Here is a 26,853-nt window from a genome sequence, read left to right as displayed (position 1 = left end):
ATGGTCATGCAGGCCTTCAAATGCTGAACTTTGAAGCAGAGAAAAGATTAGAACTTCACGAGGTGAAAGAAAACATTATCCACGTTACTCGTGACCACATAATGTAGTTAAACAATGAGATGAGCCAGGTTTGCATAACCAACAGTCTTTGCGGAGAACTCAAAGATCACTGATTCGTCTCAGGAGCTCAATCGTCAGGAGCTCAGTGCTACTGACATCTACCGGCCATTGCCGGAAATGCAGGGCTTATTTTGATATAGAGGAGAATTTATCATGCAGGGAGTTTGATTCGGTACGTAATAATAATAATAATAATAATAATAATAATAATAATAATAATAATAATAATAAAAGATCATTTTTAGCCTTCTGTTTGCAGCCCCCTATTAAAACACCTCAATCTCTAGGGAACATCTAGATGTGAGTGTTTTAGCACAGGGAAATATGAGGGTCTGTCATTTCTGGGTCACTAGAAGATAGAGACACAAACTGTAATCAGAAAACACAACGTAAGTAGAATATGGGACATTTAATTCATGAAAACAGTCATGACTGTTTAAAACCGTTAAAATAACATTGGTCACAACGACACAAAGCAAGAGTGATGGACCATTTAATGATCTTCAGAAGTAAGTTAAACAACCATTTATTTTACAGTTTAAAATGTCCTCATGGAGGAACAGCAAAATACACTCAAAATGAAGATTGATCAAAAGACAGTTTTTCATAATTACCGCTTTAAGTCTGTTTTTTTTAATTTTTTGTCTGTTTATCAAAAAATTATAAGTGCCTTCAACATAAACATAAAGGGAATTCAGCTTGCAGTCATAGAAATATTTACATCGCAAAACTGACAAACATGGTTTTACTTTCAGCATCGGTTTCACACGCCTCCTCTCCTGTCTTTTTCAGACTGCTTTGTTTTGTTGCACAAAACAAAAATAAGGACCCTGAAGAAAGACAATAATAAATGGGAAGAAATACACAAGAGCACAGATAAAGGATATAAGTATTTACAGCTTGGCTCATGAAGACAGTTGGGGGGGGAGTGGGGGGGGGGTATGGGGACAGATGATAAACATCCAGTAGCGGCATGATATCAAGTTCAAGTCACATTCTTTGCTTCTATGATTTAACTTTTCTTTTTTTTTTCTTTTTTTACCCTTTACGAGTTATAAAATAAAGCATGCTATAGCACATATGTCATTAAGTCATTATTACAAGTCCTTAATACAATGGGGAGACGTTTTTCCAGACAGCAGGGGGCAGTAGAGGACCACAAGGGGGGAAAGGAAAAACATCAACGTAAACAGAAATGCAACCCTTAAAAACACAATGGTCTCTTCAAAATGAGAACTGAGTTTCATAATGTAAAAGCACTGCAGTAACAGGGTCGGGTTGACGAACGATAAAAAAGAATCAAGTCTGCCCACAGAGTGGCAAAATACAAAGTCACATATGAAAATAGGTTCTGATCAATTTCTGTTCAAGATATATAGCTTCTGTTAAGCATTTGCAAAAGACATTTTGGCACGGAATCAATCTAAAAAATATTTTTAGCAAGAATTTAATTACCACTGGGTCAGATACAGAACCATCCCAGCCCCCCAAGCTGCCCCTTTCCAGAAGCAAAAGAAGAAGAAGAAAGAAAACATTTTAAATTTGATGATTTGTCCCGTAAAATAATTCACTTGGTCTCTCCGCTTTGCGACAATCTTTAAATATTTATACTATTTACAGTTTCAAAATTGCCCACAACATCAGTGGGCTTCAAGAGGATGCAAACAAGAATAAACAAATTAAATATTATTTATATAGTCCCCACTTGAGGCATTGAGTGTAAACTGTACAACTCTGTAAATGGCCCCTCATGAGTTCCTGGGGCAGGGAACACTTCGGGATGGAAAGTAGAGCCTGTAAATGCCACACACGTTGGTTGATAATGTAGGAGCAAAAGCAGTATGACTGGTCCAACTTTGATGATTCTTGATCATTTTTCAAGCAATGATTTTTTTTTTTTCTTCATGCTTTAATAAGCATGGGTGATCACAAGAGTAAATCCATTACATGTATCGTTTAAACTCAAATCTGTACAGAATTCACAAGTTTTTCCCATAACATAGTGCAATGAATTATCATGAATTTTTTTGTCTTACAAAAAAGAAATCACAATCGTTTTCATGAAGATAAAAAAAACATCCGTAGGAAGGTTTTAATCCATACCTTAAAATGAAGCTAGGAATTAGAAAAGGCTATGCACAACACCTCCAAAAATGTCAAATGACAAAATCAAATATCTGAAATGGTCATCAAAAATCCCAGTTCAACTCTGCAAATCCTCAATGTAAAAGTACAGTTCTCAGAATTCAATGTCAGTGAGCGACTTAAGGACTCGGTGAAGTTAAGAAGAAAAAAAGTGAGTGCATGCTTTAAAAAAAATCAAAAATCAAACTCATAAAAATATGAGAAAATTCCAGCTTACAAAACTGGACAAGTTAGAAAGGGCTGGTGTTGGTTTTTGTTCAAGAAAAAGAAATGGAGGTAATTAAACGGAGGCAATGACAATCATGAGGTGAGGGGAAATGCTGGAGATGCTGTTGAGAAGGTCCGGCGCCAGGCGCGAAAGGTGGCTCTCCGAAAATTCACACGGCGGGAAAATTTGCACCACATATGCCGGCTGTGAATCACAATCAGAATTAGAATCAACTTTATTTTACTTTACAGAAACAAGCAAGTTTATATTTGTGTTTTCATGTTTAATTTTTCACAGACAAGTAAAAATGTAAAAACAAGGACAGGACAGAAATGTCTCAATGAGCACAAACCTGATTCGAGCCAGGATTGGGGACATTGATAATGCCAGCTGCCTGTTTGGCTTGCAGGTAAGTGATGAAACCACTCTTCAGGGCTTGGGTCTGGCCAAGAACGTCTTCCTGGTCGCGACCACATGGCAGAGCCAGCAGCAAACAATAGTCATTCTCCACCTACAAGCACATTCACAGACCTTACATGAACAGGCACTTCTTATGGCATTAATCCAGGTAAGCAAGAGTCAACGGGATTGGTCTTGGTGAACACATTTACCCACACTTCAAAACCAATCACAAAGAACTCACAGTCATCCGGCGTGCCACGCTGTCCAACTGCGAAGCCTCAAGCCTCATTCTTTGGACAATTCGGAGAAGGGGACCTCCCTCTGTAGGTGGCAGAGAGCGCTGGGCCAGTACGGTGTTGCCCGCAACTAAGTGCAACTGAACAGCAGCCTGATCATTCTTCAGAGCCAGTAGGCCTTGCCACACAATCGGATATTTCTGAAGAGACAGAGTGTTACAATCCTGTTTTAGTGTATGGTATAGTCTTTTAGAATGAATGTCATGTTTCGCTCATTCCGAGGTGGTCTTTTTTACCTACCGTTAAAAGCTGCACCGTGTCAATGGAGCGATGTCCTGAATGCTCCAGTTTGGTCTCAGGCCGTGACTGCAGTGAATTTGTTGGCTGTGCTGTTGGTGGAGGCGTCGGCAAGAAGGAAGGAGGGCCATTCTGCAGGGACAGATCTGGCTTGTAGCTGAGACTCATGGGGGACGTCATCGGGGACTGGTAAGAAGGTGAGATTGTGTCTCCTTGTATTCGGGAAATGTGTGAGAGGTCAGTAGTGGCTGCATGGCGAAGATGGGAAGTCTCAGGTTTGGAATCACTTCCTCCACCATGTGATTGAGATATCTTACTTCTGTGACCCAAATCCTGTTCTGGCTGTACCTGGTTGGAAAAAAAAACACACAGGCAAAATGTTTATGAATTATCACTTATCTGTACATCATAGACTACAACACATCAATGCCATTCCTTGAAGTACACAATAAGATTTGAAAAAGTCAATGATAGTAGAAAATTCAAGAAACCTGTGATGGTGTAATGCCTTGGTTAGCTAGGCCGTGTCCTGATGAGGTATGTCCAGAAAACTGGGATGGGAAGCCCCGTATGTCACGGTACACTGGGTAGGATCCAACGCCCCCTTGGCACATCAGCTGAACCCCATGTGGGTGAGGAGACATCATGATCGGACTTGACGTATGTACACCCCTAATTCTACTCTCATTGGAAGATGGATGCATGAGCTTCCCCTCAAGTGGTTTTAGAGATTCCTTAGTAGGAACTTCAATGTTTTTCCCCACTATACGACTCTTTGAAGGCCCGGAGATGTTGCTGGAGGTGGCTTTTCCTGTCTCCAAGGTACGGGACTGTCTTGCTTCTACAGCACTCTGATCCCCCAGTTGCTGGTGCATGAGGATGCGTTGGTGCATGTCTCTGTATTGGTCCATGCGTATGCCTGGATGGAGTCCCCTGTGATCACCGTGAATCATCATAACTTCTGATTTCAGCTGTGGCACAGAAGGTCTGCTAAGAGCTTGGTTGAAGTGTCTTGAGTCTTCTTCACCAATACTGGTGGCACCTCCTCCTTTCACAGACCCTTGGGCACTGGAGTGAGATTGTAGAACAATATCTCTGATGGCATTTGGCTGTGGTGTGTTTGAGCGCTGTGCAGGCACTGGGTGGGCAGAAGACAGAGGATCACTTCTTCTTCCATAGTTTATCGCAGTCCCTGGTTGTGTGTTCATTCTGGGTTCGTGAGCAATCGCCTGATTAACACTGTGTGGCTGCATTATGACAGAAGATGGTTCTGAGTGAGGGTGATGTACACTGGAATGGTAAGAAGAAATTGGTGAAATGCCATGACCTAGAACAACAGATGTTGCTCTCGGAGAACTATTTGGCGGGCACGATTTGACGAACGGCAAAGGAGAATGAACAGTTGTTCGTGGGGATTGGGGTTCTTGCTTTAGGTGTACAGATAACCTATCAGGTTGTATACCTGGGCTTGGGCTCATGCGGGATCCAGATGATGGATGGTGGGGACTCATGATTGGACTAAGGTTAGATTGTTGAACAGTTTTGTTTATGTCAATCTTTTTAGTTACAGGTTCTGTCGTTAAACTTCTCTTGCCGTGCTGCTGTATCACAGCTTGGTTATACATCAGGACAGGAGGAGAACTAACTGGCTGCTGGAACATCTTCACCACGCCACCCTGGGATGCTGTATGATAGAGACCATCTGATTTATCACATCCAAGACTCTCCTGTTTAGTACTGGAAATGACAGGCTGAGCGTTGTAAGGCTGGCCTGTTAAAAGAACCCCTGTGTGTCCATAAGCTGGACTTGAGGATACCTTAGGGGTAAGTGACTGGGATGGTGTGTTGAGTGGGTCTTGCTTTAACGAAGATTTGGTTACAGACTGTTGAAACTCTAGATCACCAGCACTGGCCTGAGGAATCTGGCTAATTTTGGCTCTCATCCTGTGAGGTCCTTCAGTTTTCTGACCTGAATAACTTAAAACAACAACACCTTCTGAAGTATTGACCCTTAGGCCTGGACCAGAACCTGTACTGTAGGAAGTTGTCTCAACAACAGAACGCCCTCTGTTGCTTTCTTCCACAATATCATTGCCATGGTAGCGATTATTTTCATTGGAGTGGGTTCTAAATTTTTGTTTCGGAATAGGTAGTCCAGTGCTCCGATTACTGAGTGAAATTTGTGGGGTTTCCTCTGTATCATAAGGCATTGGAATTCGACTTATCACTGAGGTAGTTGGAGAAATAACTGTATGCTGGGTCCTTTCTCCACTGTTTTGTTGAGACTCGCTCAGTGGAAAGGGTTTGTGATGTATGGACTGCGAAGATAAGGCCGACCTCTCCTCGGAATGCAGTGGCCTAGAAACCATTGGCTCTGAAGGATTCTCATTTTCTGACATCCGCAAAGGGTCCGAGAGTGCAGAAGTCACCGTTGTTGTAGGTACCGACTTGCTGTTTGATGCAGAAACATATTTAGGTTCCATGAGTATTTTTCTTAGTGTACTGGAACTAGAGTCAATATCTGATGCCTTGGTGTCAGGAGGCTTTGGGGGGTTTGTTGAAGCGGCTCCAAGAGAGGCTGGTGGTGGTGCCGAAGGAGTGACCACTGTGATGTGGCAAGAAGGAGCGACATAGATTCTGCTTTCCTCAGTTCTAGTAGGCCAGTCTGGCGAAAGTGGTATTTTGGCTGGCCGCACCAAGGGTACACTGAACTGAGATACGGGTTGTTGGCCAGTAGAAACAGGGGCAAGAGTAGGGGTACATGGCTCTACAACTGGAGGACGCTTTTTGGAACTGGAGTTGCTTGTACTTGAATGAAAGGCAGATTCTTTGGGTACGGGCTGTTCAACATCAGGCTGTTCTGCCTCTTTGGGTGTGTCTACAGTTATGGCACTTGTGACATCTCGCCTACAAGTTGCAACAGCCGTGACAACTGATGCTGCAACAGTTGCTCCAGCAACAGTGACCGCTTTAGACTTAATCATTTCTGGGTCTTCTGGAATGGACTCGGGTAGTTTGACTGGGGAGGAATCTGGTTGTGAAAGACCTCCAGTAATATCGCCTTTCTTATTAGCCCCACCTTTACGGCCCCTTTGCTTCTTAGGTGCTTTGGCTTTGACTTTACCTGTTTTCTTGGGCGTTTCAAGTTGAGGGGCCTCCTCGGGCACCTTGGACTCAACCAGTACCCTTGGTGGACTATGTGCGAGAGAACTATCATCCGAGTCAGCTGCAAGAATATTGTTGATAACCATATGTGTTTCAGGTTCCATGATCTCATTTGAGGAGGATGATGAGACAGAGTCTGAGGTAGGAATAAGAGCTGAATACGTAGGATGAGTTGTAAAACTGTCCGCATCTGCACATGTTTCTTCAGCCGTAATGGAATCAATAGCAGCTGCTAGTTCAGTTTCACTTGCAGGATTAGCTCGCTTCTCCTCTTCAGCCTCAACTTCTGGCTCTATACTGGCAGGAGGCAATGCAGCAGGCTGTCTTGATGGCTGTTCTTTATATGTCCGAGGAGCTTGCTCAATTGCAAGTTTAGCTATGTTTTCAACTGCTCGCTCTAGTTCCATCTGCCTGGCTAACAGAGTTGCTGGGTCAGGAGGTGGTTCAGGTTCTGATGAGTTGTCTTCCTTTTCCTGTACGCTGGATTGTTTTGAGTCGTTCACACAGTCCACAATCTTAATTTCTTCATGTTCTTGCAATACTATCTTGTTTTTTGGCGGATTTTGAGGCTTAAATGCTTCAGGCGTGTCATCATCTGGACGAAGTAAACCTTTTACATCATCGACGCTTACACGAATTTCAAGATTTTTCAAGCTATGAGATTTTTCCTCATTTGTCTGTTTGGAATTTCTTTTCAGTCTTGGCATTTTTACCTTAACGCCCTTTTCAGGTTGTTGTTTTCTCTCAGAGCAGCTGCTGTCTACATTTTCACTTGTTCCACAAATAGACTTCTTTGCACCAGTATCTTTAACATTATCTTTTTCTTTACTTTGCAGCAGTGAGCTTGTGTGTTCCACTTTTTCAGGTAATTTTGAAAACAGCTCGGAATCATCTTTATTTCCAGGCTTGAACTCATCCTGAATTTCGGCTTCACTGTTGTCAACTATCACTAATGTGCTTCCAGATTGTTTGTCTGGTCTACTTCCTTTTTTGTTAATAGGAACAGATAAAGCTATTTGTGCTTGTTGCAACTTTTGAGTGCGTGGTGAACGCCATCCTTCAGAGACTTTGACAAGCTCGACACACGCTGAGGCCTCCTTTACTTCACTTTCTTCTTCCATTATTTTCTGTTGATCCCCCTTAACTGGTGAAACATCCTCCAAACGCCTGACACCTCTTTTAGGTGGGCGTCCTCGCCTTGCATGATTGGTCGTTGGAATTGGAACATCTTGCTGTATTTGTTCTTTATCCGCACCACGTTTTCGCATTGAACGTGATGACTCAACTACCTCTTTGCCAGCTTGATCATCTTCATGTAGAGTGGCATAAACTGATCTTACGTTTCTGCGGCGTGTTCTCCCATGGATCAAACTTGACTCAAGATTTGGCTCAGAATCACATGCGTGAATTGGCGACTTTGCTGTGGTTTTAGCCTCAGATAACGTCTTAGCTGCCTCCGCTCGAGGAGACGATGCCCGTTTCAATTTCTCTCTGTCAATCCGTTCACTCTTACGTGTTGCAGGTTTTTCAGCAGGAACAACCTGGGATGGCTGTGAGGTGCGCACTCCTGACAGTTGTTTTGACCTTTTACTCTTTGTCTGCCGGCGGCTAGGTAAGGGTTTTATTTCAGCTTCAAGCTCTGGCATACACATCTCACTGTCTGTTTCAGTTTTAAGAGATTCTTCAAAGTGCTTTGTTTCCTGATTTTCAATTTTAGACTCTAACTTTAACATTTCAGGCTTTTCGTCAACCTTCGAACCGTCGGAATAGCCAAATTCCATAGCCTTTCTCTCAACACCAATTAGGGAACCACCGGGAGTAGGAGGTTTGTCTTCCGGAAGGGGATTATGTTCTGCTACCAAAATATCTGCCACTTTGACCTTATGTTCAAACTCTGCTTTGGTTTCAATGTCATTTTCTGGCTCTGACAGCACAGGTGGAGGACTTACACTTAATTTGGAAGCAACTGGTTTGCTGTCTTCAATATTGAGAGAATGAGATGAGGACAGCTCAAGGACTTTCTCCTCATTTTCTATCTTAACAAATGGCACCGATTGCTCTGATGATGGACTCAAAAGTTCCTTCTTTTTTGGTGAAGACAACTCTTTGGGGGAGGACAGACACTGTGAAATCGACAAGATGACTGGGGGGCTGACTGATTTGTCATCTGTTTTTACCACTGGCTCACATTCTTTATCAGATGGGCAAGTCTCATCTGTTTTAATTTCTACTAATACCAAATCATTTTCAGAATCAATCGGAAGGTGTTCCTTGTCCTTTTGTTGCTGGAGTTCCAAAAACCGGCTATGGAAAAGCACTTTAGGTTCCTGTAAGACGTCGCTTACTGCAGTTTCAGGTTGCACCTCATTAGATCCTGGTTTAGAAAACTGCCTACCAACTCCAGTTTCTGAATCTACATCCTTACGTTCAAGGTGTTGCAATCGTCGGGAATCCTGTTCAAAGATTGAACTGTGTAAGAACCGGGAAGCAAACAGGTCCTGCCTTTCTTGGTCCTGAGGCTTAAGATCTTCTTTTTTATCAAGTAACTTTACCTCCGAGCCTGTACGGATCTTTTTCTTTTTCATATACCAAGAGGGAATAGGCCTTGGAGTTAACTCCACTTTGTCCTTATCCGTACAACTATGGGAGGTTGGAAAGCGTGATGGAAGGAAGGACCAATTATCCTCCCTGGAAGAATACAGAGTCTTGGCCCTTTCCAGAAGTGCTTTTGTATCCGGAGTTATAGTTTTGTCTAATGCAAAAGAATAAAACTTATTTTTTTCCAAGGAGCCAGAAAGCTTAAGGTCACTCATCCGCTCATCACGCTCTCTGAGGATATAAGATAGTGAACTCGTGGATTTGGGAGAAATTTGTTTGTTTTCCCCATCGTCATCTGAGTCAGACTGCACTTCTCCTGGTTCCAAATCCTGGCCCAAGCATTTTCGAATCCCATCGTGCTTTGCAATATCACTGGAGAAATTCATTTCCATTCTTACAGAATCAGATTTCATTCTTCTTGCCCAGCGTTGCATTAACTCATCATCACAGCCAAGTAGGCTGGTTTTGAGTTTTGGGAGCTCTGTTTCAGAAGACTGAAAATGTGTGGCTGTCAGGCCAAAAGTGCTTTTTGATGTCTCTGTGTTTGAAAACACATCATCTGATGTTAGGCTGCATTTCCTTTCTTTGCTTATTTTACACAAGGAAATCGGACTTGTTTCATCTTCATCAGTTACAGAGCAGTGACCCTGACTTATTGATGGTGTTACATTTTGATAGATTTCCTCGTGTAACTTTGGGGTGCTGGAGTAGCTGCAGTCTCTTTTTAAAGGGGCAATTTCAAAGTCAAAGCTCTCGTACTTCTTTCGTTTACAGGAGATGTCATCAATGGGTACGTCCCGGGTTGATTTGACAGTCTCATGCAAGATATAATCCTTTTCAAAATCACAAGTTTCATTACTTGCTGGGGGATTTTCAAACTTAACTGACTTATCAGGATCAGAAAATTTGGGTTTGAGCCATCGAGTTTGTTCAATATGTTTTGATGCGTCATTCTGGCCCGTGTGTTCATATCCATCATCTGAGCCCCTGTACTTTCCTCTGTTTTGTTTGTTTTCAGACAAAATGTGTTTTTGCTGTTCTTTCATTTCATCCAAGTCAAGGCTGCAATCATCTGACAATTTTGTCGAGCTGTTTTCAATTTTTGAGCTCTCTAAATCCATTTTAAGGTAGGGCGACTCTAACTGATCAGTACACTCGTCAGACACCTCCTGTAACTGTGACTGGTGCTCGGAGGAGATGCTTATGGACTCATTTTCACACTCATGTCCATCCTTCGGACTGTTAATTGGCGTCATCCGCACAGATTTGTCCTTTTGATGGTCTTTTGAAGGCATCCCTTTCATCAAGAAGTTCTTGTCTAAATCTGTCTCTTTAGCGCTGTTCCATACTTTATGAAGTCCACGTCGAACAAGCTCCTCCTCGTTACTTCTCTTCAGTCGATCACCTTTTCCAGAGTCTTCAAAGCGCCTTTTCCTTGCAGCCAGCCGGTCAATATCCACAGAAATACTACTGTCAAATCCAATTTCAGATTTTCCATGTTTTTTGGATTTGATTTTGGCATCTTTGTCAGCAAACTCAATTAAACTATTCTTGTCTCTGTGCACCTTCCCATGCTTAGAGATGTCACTTTTCAATGTTTCTGTCCGAAATGGGGGACTCCTTTGGTCGGGTGAGGGTAATACTATCCTGGGACTATCATTTCCACCCCTCACATTTTGTTTCTCTTGAACAGAATGACCAATCAATTTCCCTTCTTTTTCTTTAACGCGCGTTAACTGGACAACACAAGGAAGAAGGTCTAACCGTCCTTTGCTCGTGCTTTCCTTTGAAGTTTTACTGCTTTTATTCCGAAGGATAGCATCTGGGCTAACCTCTGTTTCAAGTTCAGTTTCCGCCTCACATGGCTGGATAACAGGCGATGAAACTTTGAGTTTCTTTATTCTCTGTTTTTCATTTTTGTCCTTTTCTGTCCGATCTTTACGTCCAGCCCGCTTCTCCTTTTCAACTAAGGTTCCTCTGTCAACATCAAAAAGTCTGTCCTTTTCAAGTTTATCAGTTTTGTTATACCTCTCAGTGCGAGCCTTTTCCAGTTTTTCAAATCTTGGTGGGGAAACAGAACTGCAGCTACCACTTCTTTCTGAAGATCTACAGCAAATCCGGCGATCCGAATCACTTGGTATCCTCTCTGAAAGGGAGGGAGATGCTGTAGGGCTGGCAGGGCGACGCGATGCAATGTGAGATGGGCTTTGGCTACGCTCAATTGTCCGCCTCCCATGCTCACGTCCACGATCTGTTTCAAAACGTTCCCTCTCTCTTTCACGTTCCCGTTGCAAATAGCTGTATTTGCGAATGTCCTGCTCGTAAGGATCAGCTCTGTACTCCCGATATTCCCTGGGGTCCTCAAAGTACTGTGAATCATAGTAATCTCCCTGATACGGGTCCCATTCAGTGTAGAACTCCCGACTTCTCGCAGGATACTTTCGGCGAGGATCATCCGTGTATGTTCCTGTTGTTCGAACATTTTCATAATATTGTCTTTCCGCCTGAAAGTCATATTGAGTTCGACGATCATCCCTAAATGAAGAAAATCCCAAAAATGCAAAATTAGGCAGAAATACTTACAATAAATAAATCAAATAAAGAAATATTGAAATACACATTTCTTAAACATATGGTAACCAACCTTCTTTCAGACAGGATATCATAAAAATCCCGAATATCCTGGCCAGATGCCTGCATTGATCGATAGAAAGCCATCTGACTTTCTTGATTGGCAAAATCAACCTGGAGAAAAAAAATGTGTAGAAGCAGGTTAAATATGCAATTACTCAAACACTAAATTACAGTTTTAATGCATTTGTTTCAATTACCTTGATTTTACTGCCACCTATCTTCCACCCCTTTGTGTCTTTAACAGCAGCCTGAGCATACTCAATGTTGTTATACAGGATGAGTGCCATTCCTTTCATTCTGTCGAATACCACCTGCGGAAACCGAGGAAAACAGTGTCCTCAGTTGCCAAAAAGCAAACAATGGTTAATCAAGGGGAGGGAAATAAACACACATACCTTGACAACATGTCCATAGCGGCAGAAATGGCGAGTTAGGAACTGCTCAGTTGTGTTTGACGCTAACCCATCCAACCAAACACACGTCGTAGGCATGCTCTTTCCAAAGCCCAGCTGAGGATGGACAAACACATTACCTCATATTCATTTTATCTTGAAAACAGCTGGGAAAAACAAGGACTCAGCAGAAACTGAATGATTTACAAGTGAAATAATTCACACCTTTAATCTGTTGTTGCCAAGATATTCACCGTCCATCTTCTTTATAGCCTTACAGACACTGGCAATGTCACAGTATTGTAGAAAGGCATACTGTGGGGCTCCATTCACCTTTTTAATGTCAATGTCCTTTGGGAATAATGAAAAGAATATGAATACTGTTAGTGAGGATGGTCTGGTCAAACTCTCTTGGTCTTGTAGCTCAGCTCCTCAAGTCCACTGTGTTGATAATATAACAACATACCACTATTTCTCCAAAGCGTTGGAAGATGTTAAGCAGGTCATGGTAAGTAGTCGTCTTCTCAAGGTTTCCAATGAATAATGTCCGAGTTGCCTTTGGATGAAACTCATCAATCCTCTCATCCAGAGGCCGAAACTCATTTTCGCTCTCTGTCTCTGTAAAATAAGCCTTTATTCAAACCATTTTACTTTGCCTACAATTATCTTTCCTGTAATACAGTCGGATATTAGAGCTTACCCGGGCCATTCCAAGCTGTGACATCAATTTGCATGCCAAAAAAAAGCTTTCCCTTTGATGCTCCAAGTGCTTTTTCTTGGTCCTCTTGCTGGCGAAAAAAGACGAGCCCGTAGCGCTCTTCTGAGGCGCCGTGGATTTGAACAGATGTAACTTTTCCATGTTTCTTAAATTCATGAAACAGACCATCTTTAAGACTTGTATCTGCAGAAAAAAGACAAAATGCTCAGTTTAATATCGGTGTGATGAAAATATGAAGAGAGAAATACATTGCAGCATCACTTGTGCAGGAAAACAGCGCTCCGTGCAACTGACCTGTAGAGCGCACAGGAAGGTTTTGGACCTTGATACCAAAGCTTTTACGTGGCTCATCCTTGTCAAGAGAGGATAAAGGAAGTGCCGAGGGTGCAGGAACAGCTGCAGACTGCACTGAGCGTGCCGGGGAGTCGTCGCTGGAGCTACTGCTAGAATCACTGGAATAAAAGAGGAAGAAAGCCTTATAGTTTTGTTGTATTTTACCTTAACTGGTGATTGCCTTTTGTAATTCAATCTTTATTTTAATTTTAATATGTATATTAATTTATTATTTCATATATATATACAAATATATATGTCACCGTGTTAGAGAAAATGATATGCTGTAAAATAAGAAATAAAAATGTGATGATGCATTCAGAAATAAAATCTGGTTTTGTATGTTATATATTTCCATGCATTTGCAAATGATCCATGATTTTCATGATGAGCCCCTGTTAAAAAATGTAATTCTGTGTGCTGGAAAAAAAAATATTCCCTTCCTTCCACTTCCTAATTACACGGTGCATTTACTCAGTGGAAAAAGATGGATTTGCACGTCATTTGCTAAATCATGTCCGCCTCGTGCTCAGCTTCCCTAAAACCATTCCCATGCCTGTCTCCGCTTTCTATGTCCTCCGCTGTTTATTTCCTTCTCACTTTCTCCTCCTGTGCTCAAACGCTCCCGGAAGTGCTGCTGACGGAGCCTGGCCTGTGGGAGTGGGCAGGCAGCCAGCACTGGCCAGAAATTTCCAGTTTCAACTGGATCTCACGGAGGGGGGGAGCTATTACCCATACACAGAGGTAGGCAGTGAGAAAAATACACCAGCCGTCTCCTGAAATTCCTCCAATGGCACTACCTCATCAAACCACATGTGTCGCTGCGTGTCGCTCAGAGCTGTGCAGCTAAAGGTGATGCAGTCAGCCCAAACAAAAAAGAAAAAAGAAAAAGAAAAGAATAGAGGGTGAGGTGCATTAATAAGGCAGGGGAAATGCCTCTGGCAGACACAATCATGGTGTTTCGTAAACAGGCCGCAGCTCTCTCTTTTTTTTTTTAATCCTAACAGAAAATAACAGCATCATAGACTATCACAACACAAGGCAAATAAATAAAAATGATGAATGTCACCAAGCAGCAGGGAGCTGATTTAGACGCTGAAACCTGATTATTATACTGCCCTTAAAAACAGACTCATACAACACAATGAAAACATCTTCACGTGACCATGGCCATTGTGCTTTGTTATATGGAATTTTTTCATTGCACAAAAAGGCTTTTGTTATTTTACTTATAAGCTGAGATTATAAGGAAACACTACTTCACGAGGGATTTTTAGACAGCGGTTTTATATTGTACATTTTCATATCAGATTTTATATCAGGAAATTAACAATCTATAGTGAAATATTAATAGTTACAAGATTGAACCCGGCTTGTCAAGGATAATGACGGAAAGGTATTACTGAATGAGGGTTTAAGAAAAGCAGGAAGACATACTGCATAATATTCAGCAATGAATAATAATAGTAATAATAAAAATGATTATCATAATAATAAATAAATCATACTAGACACATATGCACCAAACTATTTCATTGCAGATATGTATGGCTGATGTTAAAGACTTTCATTAGACCGAGAGACCCTTTACTCTTGCACTGGGATCCAGATGTCAGACAGATTGCTTTGGTTTTTCAACTGGGGTAAATGAAGGCACTCAGATCAACGTGTCGAGCCCCAAAAGAAATTAATTGGAAAGCCACTTCGTGCCACCAGATAAAACCAGGTAACCCTCTCTGCAGAGCAGAGGCAGGTCTGGGATGAACCTCAACCAGTCGTCAGTTTGAAGTCATCCTTCGTCTGACCAGTGTCTGGTATGTGTTGACTGCTGCAGATTTAAAGGACCCAACAAGACCCACAGAATCCACTAGGCGAACCACCACAATTTGTATCCTGTCAAAGTCACTTACATTCTTACGCTTGTTCATCCTCTCCACTGCAAGCACATTAACTGTAACGACAGAATGCTCACTTTCCACCAAACATCCCTCGCCGAGGGACAGAAGCCGTAGTAACAGGATGATCGATGTTGTTTGATTCACCCTTCAGCCGTTATAATGTTTTGGCTCGTTCCTAAAAGTCACATTATCTTGACTCTTGTCAACTCGGCAGATTACGGCAGATCTATCAAGTGGGTCTGTTGAAAAGTTCAAGTGAAGCCCTTTCAAAAATGCATCTTGTTGTGTCTCCTGGCATAACCTCTGGCTTCAAGAAAGACAACCTAGACAAGATTTTCTTGATAATAATCAGATCAAGACAAAAAGGCTCTCTAGCCATTATGTAGGCAACCACAGATTCAAACAATATAAAAAAATCAATCCATTTCCCTTCTGAAAATAGCTTCAAAACCAAAGTTCAGAAGTTTACTAAACCACAGTTTGTCTACTTGTGGCGTTTTTCACGATTATCGCCAGTGGCATCGTTTGCTTGCTTCTTGCAAGCGAACAAGTGATGCCACATGTATTATGTTTTTTTGCAGGATAAATTTCACAACCATTTGAAGCAGCATTCAGTCTGCAGCAGTGTCCTTTCTGGGACTTCGTCCAGCCACTGCTGCAGACAGGGACGCAAAGTGTAAACAACAGCAATGCACAGGGGAGGAAGACCTCAGTCGCCGGATCGCTTTCACTCACCTGCCACTCGTGCTGCTGCTGGTACTGCTGACCGAGTCCGAACTGGAGGAGCGACTGTGGGAGCCCGACCCGCTGTGGGAACGTGGAGGACGAGTGGCCTGACTAGCCAGTCTCTGAGGGGAGGGGTTCCTCGAATGCGTCGAGTGCGGTGAGCGGCTACGACTGTGGCGGAAGGCCCGCTCCCCGCGCCGGCCTCGGTCCTCGCGGTAAAGGTCCCGGTGAACCACGCTGGCCAACGTAAAAGGTTCCCTGGCGCGAGACTCATAGCGAGGTTCTGGCGTCTCGAAGCGACAAGGGCTCCGGCTATGCGAGCGGTAGAATCCGACCCCGCTGGACGTAGATACTCCACTTACTCCACTGGCGGCCCCGACTGGCCCGCCTGTTCCTGCGCTGCCCACAACCGCGCTGACAATATTTCCAACAACTCCTGAAGACACGGTCGTACCGCTTCCACTGGAGGTCGTGGAGCTGCTCCCGGCCGTGCTCAGAGTCCTGTCTCTTGCGTCTCTGTAATAGTCTGTTTCGTAGTGCCGCTGGCGTTCAAAACTGCTACCAGGACGCTCGTGATGTCCGTAGGCACTGTGATCATAAGCCCGATCCCGACTCTCCGTCGTCCTAGAAAGAGGGAGAACATGGCGTTAGTTGGGTATATTAGTGGCAATGGCCAAAGCATGGCAACAAGTAGTGGGCAGTCATCATCATCAGGAATATTTGGTGTTTTTTTTCTCAAGTGGACACACTGAAAAAAAGGAGGTGGTTTGAAAACAGGGAGTTCCCGAATTTCTACAGGTGCTATTTTTGTCACTTACAGACTGAACACCAAGGGATGATTTACTACTTCCGCTATTATCCCAACTTCTTTATTGTTCTATCAATTCAAGCTGTCCTTCAAATCTATTTTAGCTTGGAGCACATTATCGAGTTAAATAGTAATGATAATATTGTTAATATTTTGACATGTACGTTGAAAAGTTTACAATTGCTTTGAATGATGACTATTAGTTTTAAATAAGTGAGTACTAATAAAATCAAGATTTGTTTTTTACAGGTCTGTGCTAAATACAGATATTAGATATGCGTGCGTGTATGTCCACACACACACACACACACACACACACACACACAAAGGACAATTAGCATAATTTACGATATCATTCACTCTGTCCAATATGTCAATTAGGGATATTTAACCAAAAAACATTTACAGAAGAGACTTGTCCTTTTAACAGATGTATTATTCTGGTACTTAAAATAAGGAACAATTTCAAAAGTTGTTTCCTCATTTCACTGAAAGACTTTGATGTGGGCTTTCCAATGTGATTTTTGACAATCTTTTTGTTGTAATGTTACACGATTTGACACCACTTGTTCTCAGAGAGCTTTGTTCTCGAGATTCTTTTCTTTTTTTAGTAGAATGCACAATAGCAGTTCTAACAGAGGACAGTCTGTTCATTTATGAAGATCCTCTTAGTGATCAAAGTAAAGAGAAATAATTTGGCAATACAATTGTGACGCTGTTACAGCGCTCATTTTATCCAGCAATTAAAATCTGTTTAATTAGGGAGACATGACAGCAATTATCACTATTTTTTTTTTCTTCTTCCAGGTAACATCAAACTCAGCCACGATGTTTTGATACTGGGCAGAAAAAAGGTTGAATAAATCTACAGAAACGATTATTTATTTGTGTATGTCTCTTAATAGTCTGTCAATTTAGTAAAGTATGAAGGTTTAAAATGGTAAAATTTGAATGTAGTACTAATGCGGAATGTGAAACCTTTTTTAAAAATTACTGGAAAATTGATTGTGTGTGCATGTGTATGTCTGTGTGCATGCGTGTGTGTGTATGTGTGTGTGCGTGCAAGTGTGTGTAGGTGTGTGTGTGTGTGCAAGTGTGTGTATGTGTGTGTGAGAGAGAGAGACAGACAGACAGACAGACAGAGTGTGTGTGTGTGTGTGTGTGTGTGTGTGTGTGTTCCAAGCTAAAATAGTGCTACCTATTTTAACTTTTAAGGCAATTGGACAAAACAAATGATATTACATTACAGACTTGATTTTTATTATAACTCAAGAAGAAGGAGAAAATAATGTCGCTCACTCTCGGCTAAAACAAAAGCTACCACACTAAAAAAGAAGCAGTGTATAGCCAACACTAAATAACCAACAACCTGAATCTCCCCATGTAACCGTCCATTAGCTGGAGTTTAGCCTACACTAGAACTACGTTGAGAACTGTTAATCTTATTATTGCTGCAGTATTCAGTTATTACTATCGAAAACCGAAACAACAATGGGCTAGACGGTGCTGCATGACAGGAACCAGCGCTCATACGAAATGATGACACAGTGTTCCATTTCACAACGAATGTATGCGGTGTGAAAATGTAACTGTAAAAAATGGCACCAGCATTTCCATGAACGGAATTGACACACTCTTTCAAATATTTCTTTTTAGGTAATGTGTGGCAGCCAGACGAAAATCCAAACTACTCCTTTTTGTAATAAGTTTGATGATTTATTAATGTTTTAGCTGCCAAGACACCGCCGACTCCAGACTGGTGTCCTCGGTGCCTTTGTTTAATTAACGTCACAGACTGTTTCCCTCCAAACATCTAGGAACGCGTGATGAAAATGCCCATCGCAGCAGCTTTAGAAATGATGTAGCGCGGGTTATGAAATGTGCCGCAGCAATCTTTCTGGAGCTACATGAAAAGTGTGACGTCCACAAAGGCATTTTCTATGGTCAATGATCCATAGAATGAATTCCTATTGAACGTCTCTCCTGGACTTTACACCTGACAAAGAATGTATTGAGCACATTTACACTCACATTTTTACCACCTGAAAAACTGTCGTACAAAAAGACAGCATTTGTATCCCTGAAAATGCCTCTCAGCCTCTCTCGTCGGCAAGAATATATTTTGTATTGCATGATAATTAGGATTCTTAGGGAATTTATCAGAAAACTCTGGAATGCAGCCAGCAATTGTAACGTCATACATTTTAGAACATGTGTTGTGAAAAAAACAGCCTTGTCTAGGCATTTACGTTATGAATCAGAAGAACAAAAGAATACATGCGATAGGATGGGAGTCACCTGGATCTCTGGCTCTGACTGGAAGACATTTAGTCTGTTTTTCACTGCACTGTGCCTAAAGTACAACCGGTGAGGGGCAAATTCTGTTTCGGCTCACTTGATTTAATCATCTGTGAGTTGGATTCATGAATAACATCTATAGCGCACCGATGTCTGCTGTGAAAGTGATGGATTACCTTGACCCCCAGATGCTCTCGAAAAATGCTAATTTGGTGGCGCAGGCTCGCAGCTCAATAGATAGCCTTCAATTTCACTTCGATTTCATTTTACACAAAACAGGTTCTACATTATTCATGGAGCTTAAAAAATAATTCAGTTAGACTTTTTGGCTGAGTTTCCATCAGCGTTTGATTATTAGTCCGCTCTGGTGCATGCTAAGCACATCAACTGTTTGGGGATTACGTGAACGGCATACATATGAGGTTGAATTCCAGCAGCATACTAAAGAGGCAATTTTATGTGGTGGCTCAGTCATTTGAGGAAATACAGGGACAATTTCTTTACCTATTTTCAGTTGTTGGTTTCATTTTTGTTTACTTATTTATCTATTTTGTAAGATCGAACAGACCGCCACGCTCTCGGCTTACTGGCAAGGCAAATGAAAACACTGAAAATATCATATCTGAAATGTAGATTGTAGAAAAACAATATAAAAAACAACGTAAATGAAATACCTCATCTTATATTTGTAATGGTTTTTGGTTGATCCATTTCAAAAGCACATTGGACTGATTGAACTAAATTAATCAATGAATAGGGGAAATCTTTTTTGTCAGTGTAGCCTCGGCACAAATCAGTCAAACATTTTAAAAATGCTCTCCATAAATTGGTTGGTTGGTTGGGCTTCGATGAGATATTTGAAACCATGAACCCATCAGTTACTGTCAGTTTCAATGTTCAAGCAAATTTTAAAGTCTATTTGTGTGTAAATGGCAAATCATGTTTTGTTTTGTTTTTTTCCTGTATAAAAGATAAGGTTAATACATCACAGCGGAGAAGGAAGAACAAAAGAATCATGGGTTGGAGCAAATGCTCCTTTTTAATATTGCGTAGGGCTTTCAAAAATGAAACAGCATCAATCATTTCGGTCATAAATTGCTTTTCTCATTAATGCTCAAAAGCGCATGTTGGTCAGACTGACTGAAAGTAATTTAAATATTATTGACAGTTTTTATATTTGTATTTTTATATTACATCTTAGCCTAGAAAATGCTTGGACAAAGACTTGTTTTTTTCTTGATTTTCAATAAATGACTGAAACAATTAAATGTCAAAATTAGACACATAAAGTGAAATGGTCTCAACTAAGGCTCAATGAAATTAAATCATAGATGCAAATTTATTTAACCACTATATTTCATTCTGCCTATATGGTGTTGGTTTTTTTGTTCAGGCATAAGGTAACACAGGCACTACATTGATATTATGTTTTCTTTTCTCCTAGCTACAGTACCTCTTTACTGGACGTATTTGGGAGATATATACAGAGTATGTTTATTTTTGCATAGATTTTTTTTTCTACCACTAACTAACTAACATTTTTGTGATGAAATTGTCATTGACTATTTCCTGTGCTATGGTAAAGTCTTTGATTATTCATCCCAAGACGTACTGAAATCGATATGTTCATAAGGGAGAAGGGGCTGAAGGTGGGGTCGAGTGAGGGGAGGAGAAAGGAAAACAGTGCAGATACAGTTTTCTGCATGTAGACATACAGGCAGTAATAACAGTCTATGTACCAGTTACTACGGTTAGTGGGGGAAATGGAGAGAGACAGGGGTTTGAACTAGGGGGTTAGAGAGGACAGCTAAAATACACATGGCAGGACATACCAACCTTTTGAGAGAGTGGTAACTTGACCTATAATTCCAAATACAATCTAGGGAGACAGAACTTTGTGAGCAGAAAAAAAAATTGGCAAAAAATGTTGAGTGGAGAGGTGGAAAAAAGAAAAGTAAGACTGATTTAAAAAAAAAAATGTAATCCTCATCTTCAGGGCAGCGGACCTTTTATACTTGGACTCAGCCTGGAGCATCAGATTTGATTAAATCGTTGAAACATTGGTTCTGATGGTCGGTATGCTTGAGAAAACAGGTTTTTAGTCCGTGTAGAATATCCACATGACATGATGGGAGAAAAATGTTTTTTGTGTCTCTTGGAACAAATAGAATCCAGGAGTCCATCTTCAATCTTTGATGCATCTTTGATTCCACAAGTAGCAAAAAATGCAGTTTTGTATCTTTGTTTAGAGAAGCTCCCCAATATTCCACTCTGGTCGCATTCCTTTGGCACACTGGTGGATACTTGGACTTGACTCCGAACGATAATCCATATTCTTCCTCAAAGTAGTGTCGCGTTCGTTTCCAGTGTCGAGACCAGCTTCAAAAGTCATGGATGTTGCATTGAGTTCTCTGCGTCCTATAGATGCAAGATGTGGCTGAGTCTTCAGGGAATACAGTTTATTGGTACCACCTTGGACCTTCTGCGTGTGCCTTCTTGTTTGCAAACTGTATCCGAGTGTTACGTTATAGTTCCAAATGCAGGAAGCGTAAGGTAATCCACAGATGTAAGGTGAATTGTGTCCAGCAGCAACTTTCCAAGTACTCTTGGAATTGTACAATCCAATTACAGTCCTCTTTCGGTCCTTATAAAACGTATAGGTCAGAGTTGTTGGTTAAAAAAAATGATAATGAAAAAATAATCTCCACAAAAATAATGCAGGAAAAAAGTCACTGCTCACTTGTTGTTTCTAACTGAATTGGATCACCAGTAGAAGTCTCCCAGTACTCAAATTGAAATGCCCTGCTTTTAGATCTGATTCCAAATAAAACAAAAACAAAAAAAAAAAACCCAAAAGAACCAAGAAAGCAACCCATACCTTTCGTGTGATATCCTCCAAAGCTTCTGGCCACAGTTAATCCAACAGAGGGGAATACATATCCTGAGTGTGTTATCCACATGACTCCAGCACATGAGAGTGCGGTGAACACCTCCATGAGGTGAGTGCCATAATTGCAAACCAAATTAGGCTAATCCAGACATTGACGTCTTCTATGAATACAATGTGTGCACTCGGCTCTTTTGTGAAAATGGTGACTTAAATCCACCAAGCAAGGCCCATAACTCCAGATTAGGGGAATCCGAGGGAAGGCCGCTGGACCTCTCTCTCTCTCTTTCTCTTCCTCTCTCTCTCTTTTTCTCTCACTTCTCTCTCCAATAATCCTAGGGAATTTTGCGATATCCAATCTTTGTCCCGCATTATCTGCAAATGACATACCCACCTCCCAGATATGTTTAAACTCACCAAGAAAATCCTGTGTGAACTTTTGACTATTTGTTTACGCAACAGACACAATGGTGTGCAAAGATGCTCTGGGCTGCCATGGTGCCTACCTGCACATACGTATATATCCAGTTGTGCTTGCTGTGACATGACTACGAGACTAACGCTTAATCGCGAACTTGCGCTCTCTTCTCCCCCAAAACAAGTAAATGAATAAATGGTGGGAAGATGCTCGGAGGTAAGATGTTACAAGAAACCACGGTTTTCCCCTTTTGCCTTCAGAGAAACTTGTCGACTTACCCGTCTAGTCTGCGTTCATATCGTCCATCTCTGCTGTGGAGCGACGTGGGGGGCCCATAAACAGCCCCCCCTGCCGCCCTCGTGAACCCTGATACATCCCGGCCGCGAGAGCCTAACGACAGACTATCGTCCAGCCCTCTCGCTGCGCTCGGAATCGTCCCCGGTTCATTGTAATCAGTGCGCAGGTCTCTGTCCCCCATCTTGTTGATGGCATTGTGTGCCTTCTGAGCACTTTTGATGTCCACAAAATCCACAAAGGCGGCGACTCCACCTTCGGAACCCCTCTTGGGCAGGACCTTGACACTCTCCACGCGTCCATATCTAAATAGAGAACAAGGAAACACACAGACTGGTTGATTCCCTGCTGATGCATTTACAAAGAGGCTTCATGTTTGGAGCGAAAAATGCAATTCCCAAAATAATTGCTTTTTTCTAAATACTGAATATTGCTGAATAACATTGTGTGCATGTGCGTGTTTGTGTGTGTGTGTGTTTGTGCGTGGTGCGTGGGTGTCAGGCAAGGGGGTGGGCGGTAAGGTGGCTTTACTACCACCTCTATTCAATCCTCCCTGGTAGTTTCTTGCAAGGCAACTGTAACCCAGCAACTGCACTCAAAGCTCTGGCACAATGCATGTTAATAAATGCGGTGTGCACATATTGTTGAGCGCGAGCGCGCTTGTTTGAGGGGAAATATGCACTCTGAAGGTTCCAGCCTCGCTGGAATTGGATACGGGTGGGAATACAAGCAGCAACTGAATAAATGTAATATTTACCCATTAATGACGTGCACGTGCCATTTTCTAACAATTAAGCAGGGCAGGGATTCATTTTATTTTATTTTATTTTTTACATTTTCATATCTGTCAGGATGCAATATTTTACAAATTAAAATACCCATCTATCCTTTATTTACAAAGGAAGCAAATGCACCCCTAAATAAATGTTTAAATTGACTAATGGGGGGAATCTATAGCACATGTTTAACATGCTCGGTGTGGAATTGCTAAAGCTTGCCATCATCCTATCCTTCTGCTGAGACACTCACACACACACCCCCAACCCCCACACGGGTCTTTTCTGGAGGGTTCCTGCGCCGTCTGACAGACGCTGGGGTGCCCATAAATTTATTAGCATGCCAGATCACCACGTCGAACAAGACCCGACGCCATTTTAGAGACGCCGTTCAACACTGCTTACTCATTCTGCCGTCCCCCATCTTCAATGACTTCTATCACACGTCGGGGCTGTCATGCACCTGCACGGCGGCTCGCGCCACCTCTGGGTGCTCGCACCGCCGGAGCTGAGGCGTGCGCGCGGGTTGGCGAGTCAAAGAAGGGAAGGGGGTGGGTGGAAGGAAAACGGCGAGCAGCCAGTCGGTCCCTTCTTCTCAGACTATTGCAACCACCAACATGCTTGCACAGTATTGTCAGACACGCTAATAACGCGCATCATAGCAGGGGCTCGTGTAAATAAAACGCCGTGCGGGTGCTCGCCTCGCTGCCGTGCGTCTCTTCTTTTTCTGCGAGACTGTGTGAAAGCAGTGAGCGATTCACACGCTTCGTTCGTGTAGCTTCTATAATGAATCCAGAGTTTAAACAAAGACACAAAACCGAACGATTGTTCGTATCGATGTGTATATTTACCACTGCTGCTCGTATCTCTGAGGCGCAGTGTGGGAGGATCGCCCTTTTGGCCGGAGTTGTTCTTAAACCGAGATGATTCATGCTGGAAATTTAAGCAGTATCTTTGGACCGATGTGGCCGCGTTGCACATGGAGGGAGGAAAGGGGGCAACGTTGCTCGTGTTTTAGGGACACCATGACGGGTTTTCTTTTTTTTTTCTTTTTTTTTTTTTCCTAACAGGCTGCTTCTTGAGAAGCACATATGGACGGAGAGGCGGGCTGCTATTTCCTTGACAGCCGAGTGAGAAGGGGGGAGGCGGGAGCGCGCAGACAACCGTGAGAGGCGCACAAAAACATCACATCGGCGTGTTTTAATGCACATTCCCGGTGTTTAGAAGGAAGAGAATCTAAACGTCCAAATTGTGCTCACTTCCAGTTGCACATGCAGTTACCACGGCACAGCGCGATTCTAATATTGCAAATAAAAATATCGATTTGTTGCCTCCCGTGGTCCTTCTCTATCTGATCGGGCTGCAGGGCTGAGACAGAGAGAGAGAGAGAGAGAGAGAGAGAGAGAGAGAGAGAGAGAAAGCAGTAGCGGTTTACAGGGAAGAAAAAAGCTGGAGTTCAAGCGGGGGAGAAAATGGAGAAGAGCGAGCCGTTTCCGTGCACACTTTGGAAACGCGAGCAGCCTGCCACAACCTGACAAGGTTGCAACATCAGCCCGCCGTGTTCAATCACAGCCCGTTCGCAACGGCGGTCATGGCGGCTTGATGTCGCGCCACGTTTTTGTTTTAATTTACTTGATGTCATTGCCTTGATGCAAAGGCAGGAGACGCAGGATGAGGTGGAGGAGGCTGCGCTTGGCTTGCGGTGCTGGCTGGGGGGGAGGGGGGGGGGTCGAACGACGCCGGTTCGGTTTTCAGGGAGAAGCGGCGGCGGCGGTGGCGGCACGGGAGTCAAGTGGAACGCAGGGTCTCTGATGAGGCACGCCGCGGCAGCAGACCTTGACGGCTGGCTGGCTGTCTGTCTGGCAAGGATGCAAAAGACCGTGAAACGAAAAAGAAAGCGGGGGGGGAACCCTCGAACCAGCTCGCCAGGTAGGGTCTTAAGTTTGTTTACACTGACGGCGTGCAGTGGAGGAGAGCCTCGACGCTACGGGGGGAAATAATGCGTCTCCTTCTTGGGGTTGCCAGGTGGACGGCTGAGGCTCCGATAAGAAGCCAAATAGTCACCTGGAAGGAAGGGGGACTTGTGAACCACGCAGAACCTCACCTGCAAGTTCGTCTCGCCCCCTCCATCCTCCCTCCCGCCATATGAAATGAAATGGCAAAACATATGTCCACTAAGTGGGCGGCTGTGTCTTATCACAGCCGAAATGCAGCGCAGCGTTGCCCGATCGCGGAGAGCTGAGAAGAAGAAGAAGAAGAAGAAGAAGAAGAAGAGGAGCACCGTTGGCAAGCGGTACTGTGCTACACTGGGGAGGAAAGACCTCCTGCTTCATCCCGACTTCACAAAAAAAATGTGTGACACAAGGGGAGAGATGCTGGCCGTGCACTTCGCCCTTACACCAAGAGAATAAACACACACACACGTCCATCGTCCATGTGCCTCTACTCACCGCTTGAAGTGCTCAATGATTTTCTCCTCTCGTACATTTTCGGGTAAATTTCCCACCCATAAATGTCTGGTTTCCCGGACCATACTGTGTGCTCCTGCTGCCCTATCATACAGATGAGTTTGCTACGTCCGATCCACTCCGTGCAAAACAGAAAAGGGTTGCAAGACCGACAGCGGGAAAGAGCAAAAATCCTCGCCGCAAATCATTGACTGGTCGTGGTGACCCAATGTAAACCATGAGGTTGGATACCCGCACGCTGTTTGATACTCTTCACTGTTAAAGCGCGATCTTGCACCTCGTGAACGCGCCCCCCGGACTGTTCCCGTGACTAGGCGCGTCCCTGACACCATGCGACCTTTGGGTGTCGAAAGAAAGCATGTAGCTTCCTAAAAAGATGCAGCAACTTCGCGTGTATTGGGAGGCGCAACGCGCAGGCGTGGCTTTGTGTGTGAACTTCTTTTTTTTTTTTTCTTTCTTTTTTTTTTTTTTATTACCCCCCTCCTGCCCGATGAGCTATGTTTCCGAACCTGCGCATGCGCGAGAAAGCCCCCAGTTGAGTGAAGGTGCTTTTACATCTGACGATCGTTTGACTCACGGGAGGATCCAGCATTTCTAGTTTAGTGTTTTCATGCAGTCTGTTGTTGGTGTGAGCAGGGTGACGTGCTGTACCGTGGCCCGTATTCACAGGTGACAGGTCACAGCAAACTCCTCTACATCCCAATAATACAAACATGATATAGTATGAGTGACATCCATCATTTATTTGGGGCTGTACAAGGCCACGTAAGGAAACAAAGTGACTCTTTTCAAGTAACTCTAGATGACAATGAAAAAATTGTTTATTGTGCTGAGACTTTACAAGAGAAATTGACAAATGTGTTTATTAAATTAGTAAATGTCCATTTGAGGCTCTGTTGTTAACGTAGTAAATTCAAGATTTTAAAGAAAATCTTAATAATAATCCAAGTGTATTTTCTAGTTAAATTAATCGTTTGTATTTACACGAACAGGTCCATTTATTAGGAAACGGCCACATGGAGCCCCCCTGTA

General features: G+C 42.9%; 1 protein-coding gene across 3 annotated transcripts; it reads right to left on the bottom strand.

The window, feature by feature from the left end:
• Positions 1-597: 597 nt before the first annotated feature.
• spen (spen family transcriptional repressor) lies at positions 598-26,204 on the bottom strand. 3 transcript variants are annotated; one of them, XM_076026469.1, is made up of 15 exons: positions 25,804-26,204; positions 22,562-22,882; positions 15,882-16,496; positions 13,210-13,367; positions 12,898-13,098; positions 12,664-12,815; positions 12,423-12,548; positions 12,201-12,314; positions 12,003-12,116; positions 11,816-11,916; positions 3,900-11,706; positions 3,412-3,756; positions 3,117-3,311; positions 2,826-2,984; positions 598-2,677 (listed from the first exon to the last, which is right to left on the bottom strand). In XM_076026469.1, exons 1-15 carry the CDS (start codon positions 25,884-25,886, stop codon positions 2,546-2,548), a joined length of 10,623 nt encoding a protein of 3,540 aa, XP_075882584.1. In that variant the 5' UTR covers positions 25,887-26,204; the 3' UTR covers positions 598-2,545. The 3 variants fall into 3 exon arrangements, with proteins under 3 accessions (XP_075882584.1, XP_075882586.1, XP_075882587.1); XM_076026471.1 differs by lacking the exon at positions 25,804-26,204 and adding an exon at positions 23,759-23,952; XM_076026472.1 differs by lacking the exons at positions 22,562-22,882; positions 25,804-26,204 and adding an exon at positions 21,857-22,560.
• Positions 26,205-26,853: the final 649 nt, after the last annotated feature.

This window comes from Nelusetta ayraudi, unplaced genomic scaffold (genome assembly GCF_046127955.1).
Source record: "Nelusetta ayraudi isolate G7.1 ecotype Tasmania unplaced genomic scaffold, CSIRO-AGI_Nayr_v1 ptg000019l, whole genome shotgun sequence".
Lineage (NCBI taxonomy): Eukaryota > Metazoa > Chordata > Actinopteri > Tetraodontiformes > Monacanthidae > Nelusetta > Nelusetta ayraudi.
Note: the sequence above shows the minus strand (reverse complement) of the source record. Positions and strands in the feature narration are given on the sequence as shown.

What these genes read in the sequence shown, in the direction of transcription:
- spen (XM_076026469.1), bottom strand. Translation starts at nt 25,886, where the DNA reads ATGGTCCGGGAAACCAGACATTTATGGGTGGGAAATTTACCCGAAAAT. An exon ending in CCTTCCTGTGCGCTCTACAG is followed by an intron (nt 13,099 to 13,209) that starts GTCAGTTGCACG and finishes TTTTTTCTGCAG; the next exon opens with ATACAAGTCTTAAAGATGGT. An exon ending in GCGTGGCACGCCGGATGACT is followed by an intron (nt 2,985 to 3,116) that starts GTGAGTTCTTTG and finishes ATGTGCTTGTAG; the next exon opens with GTGGAGAATGACTATTGTTT.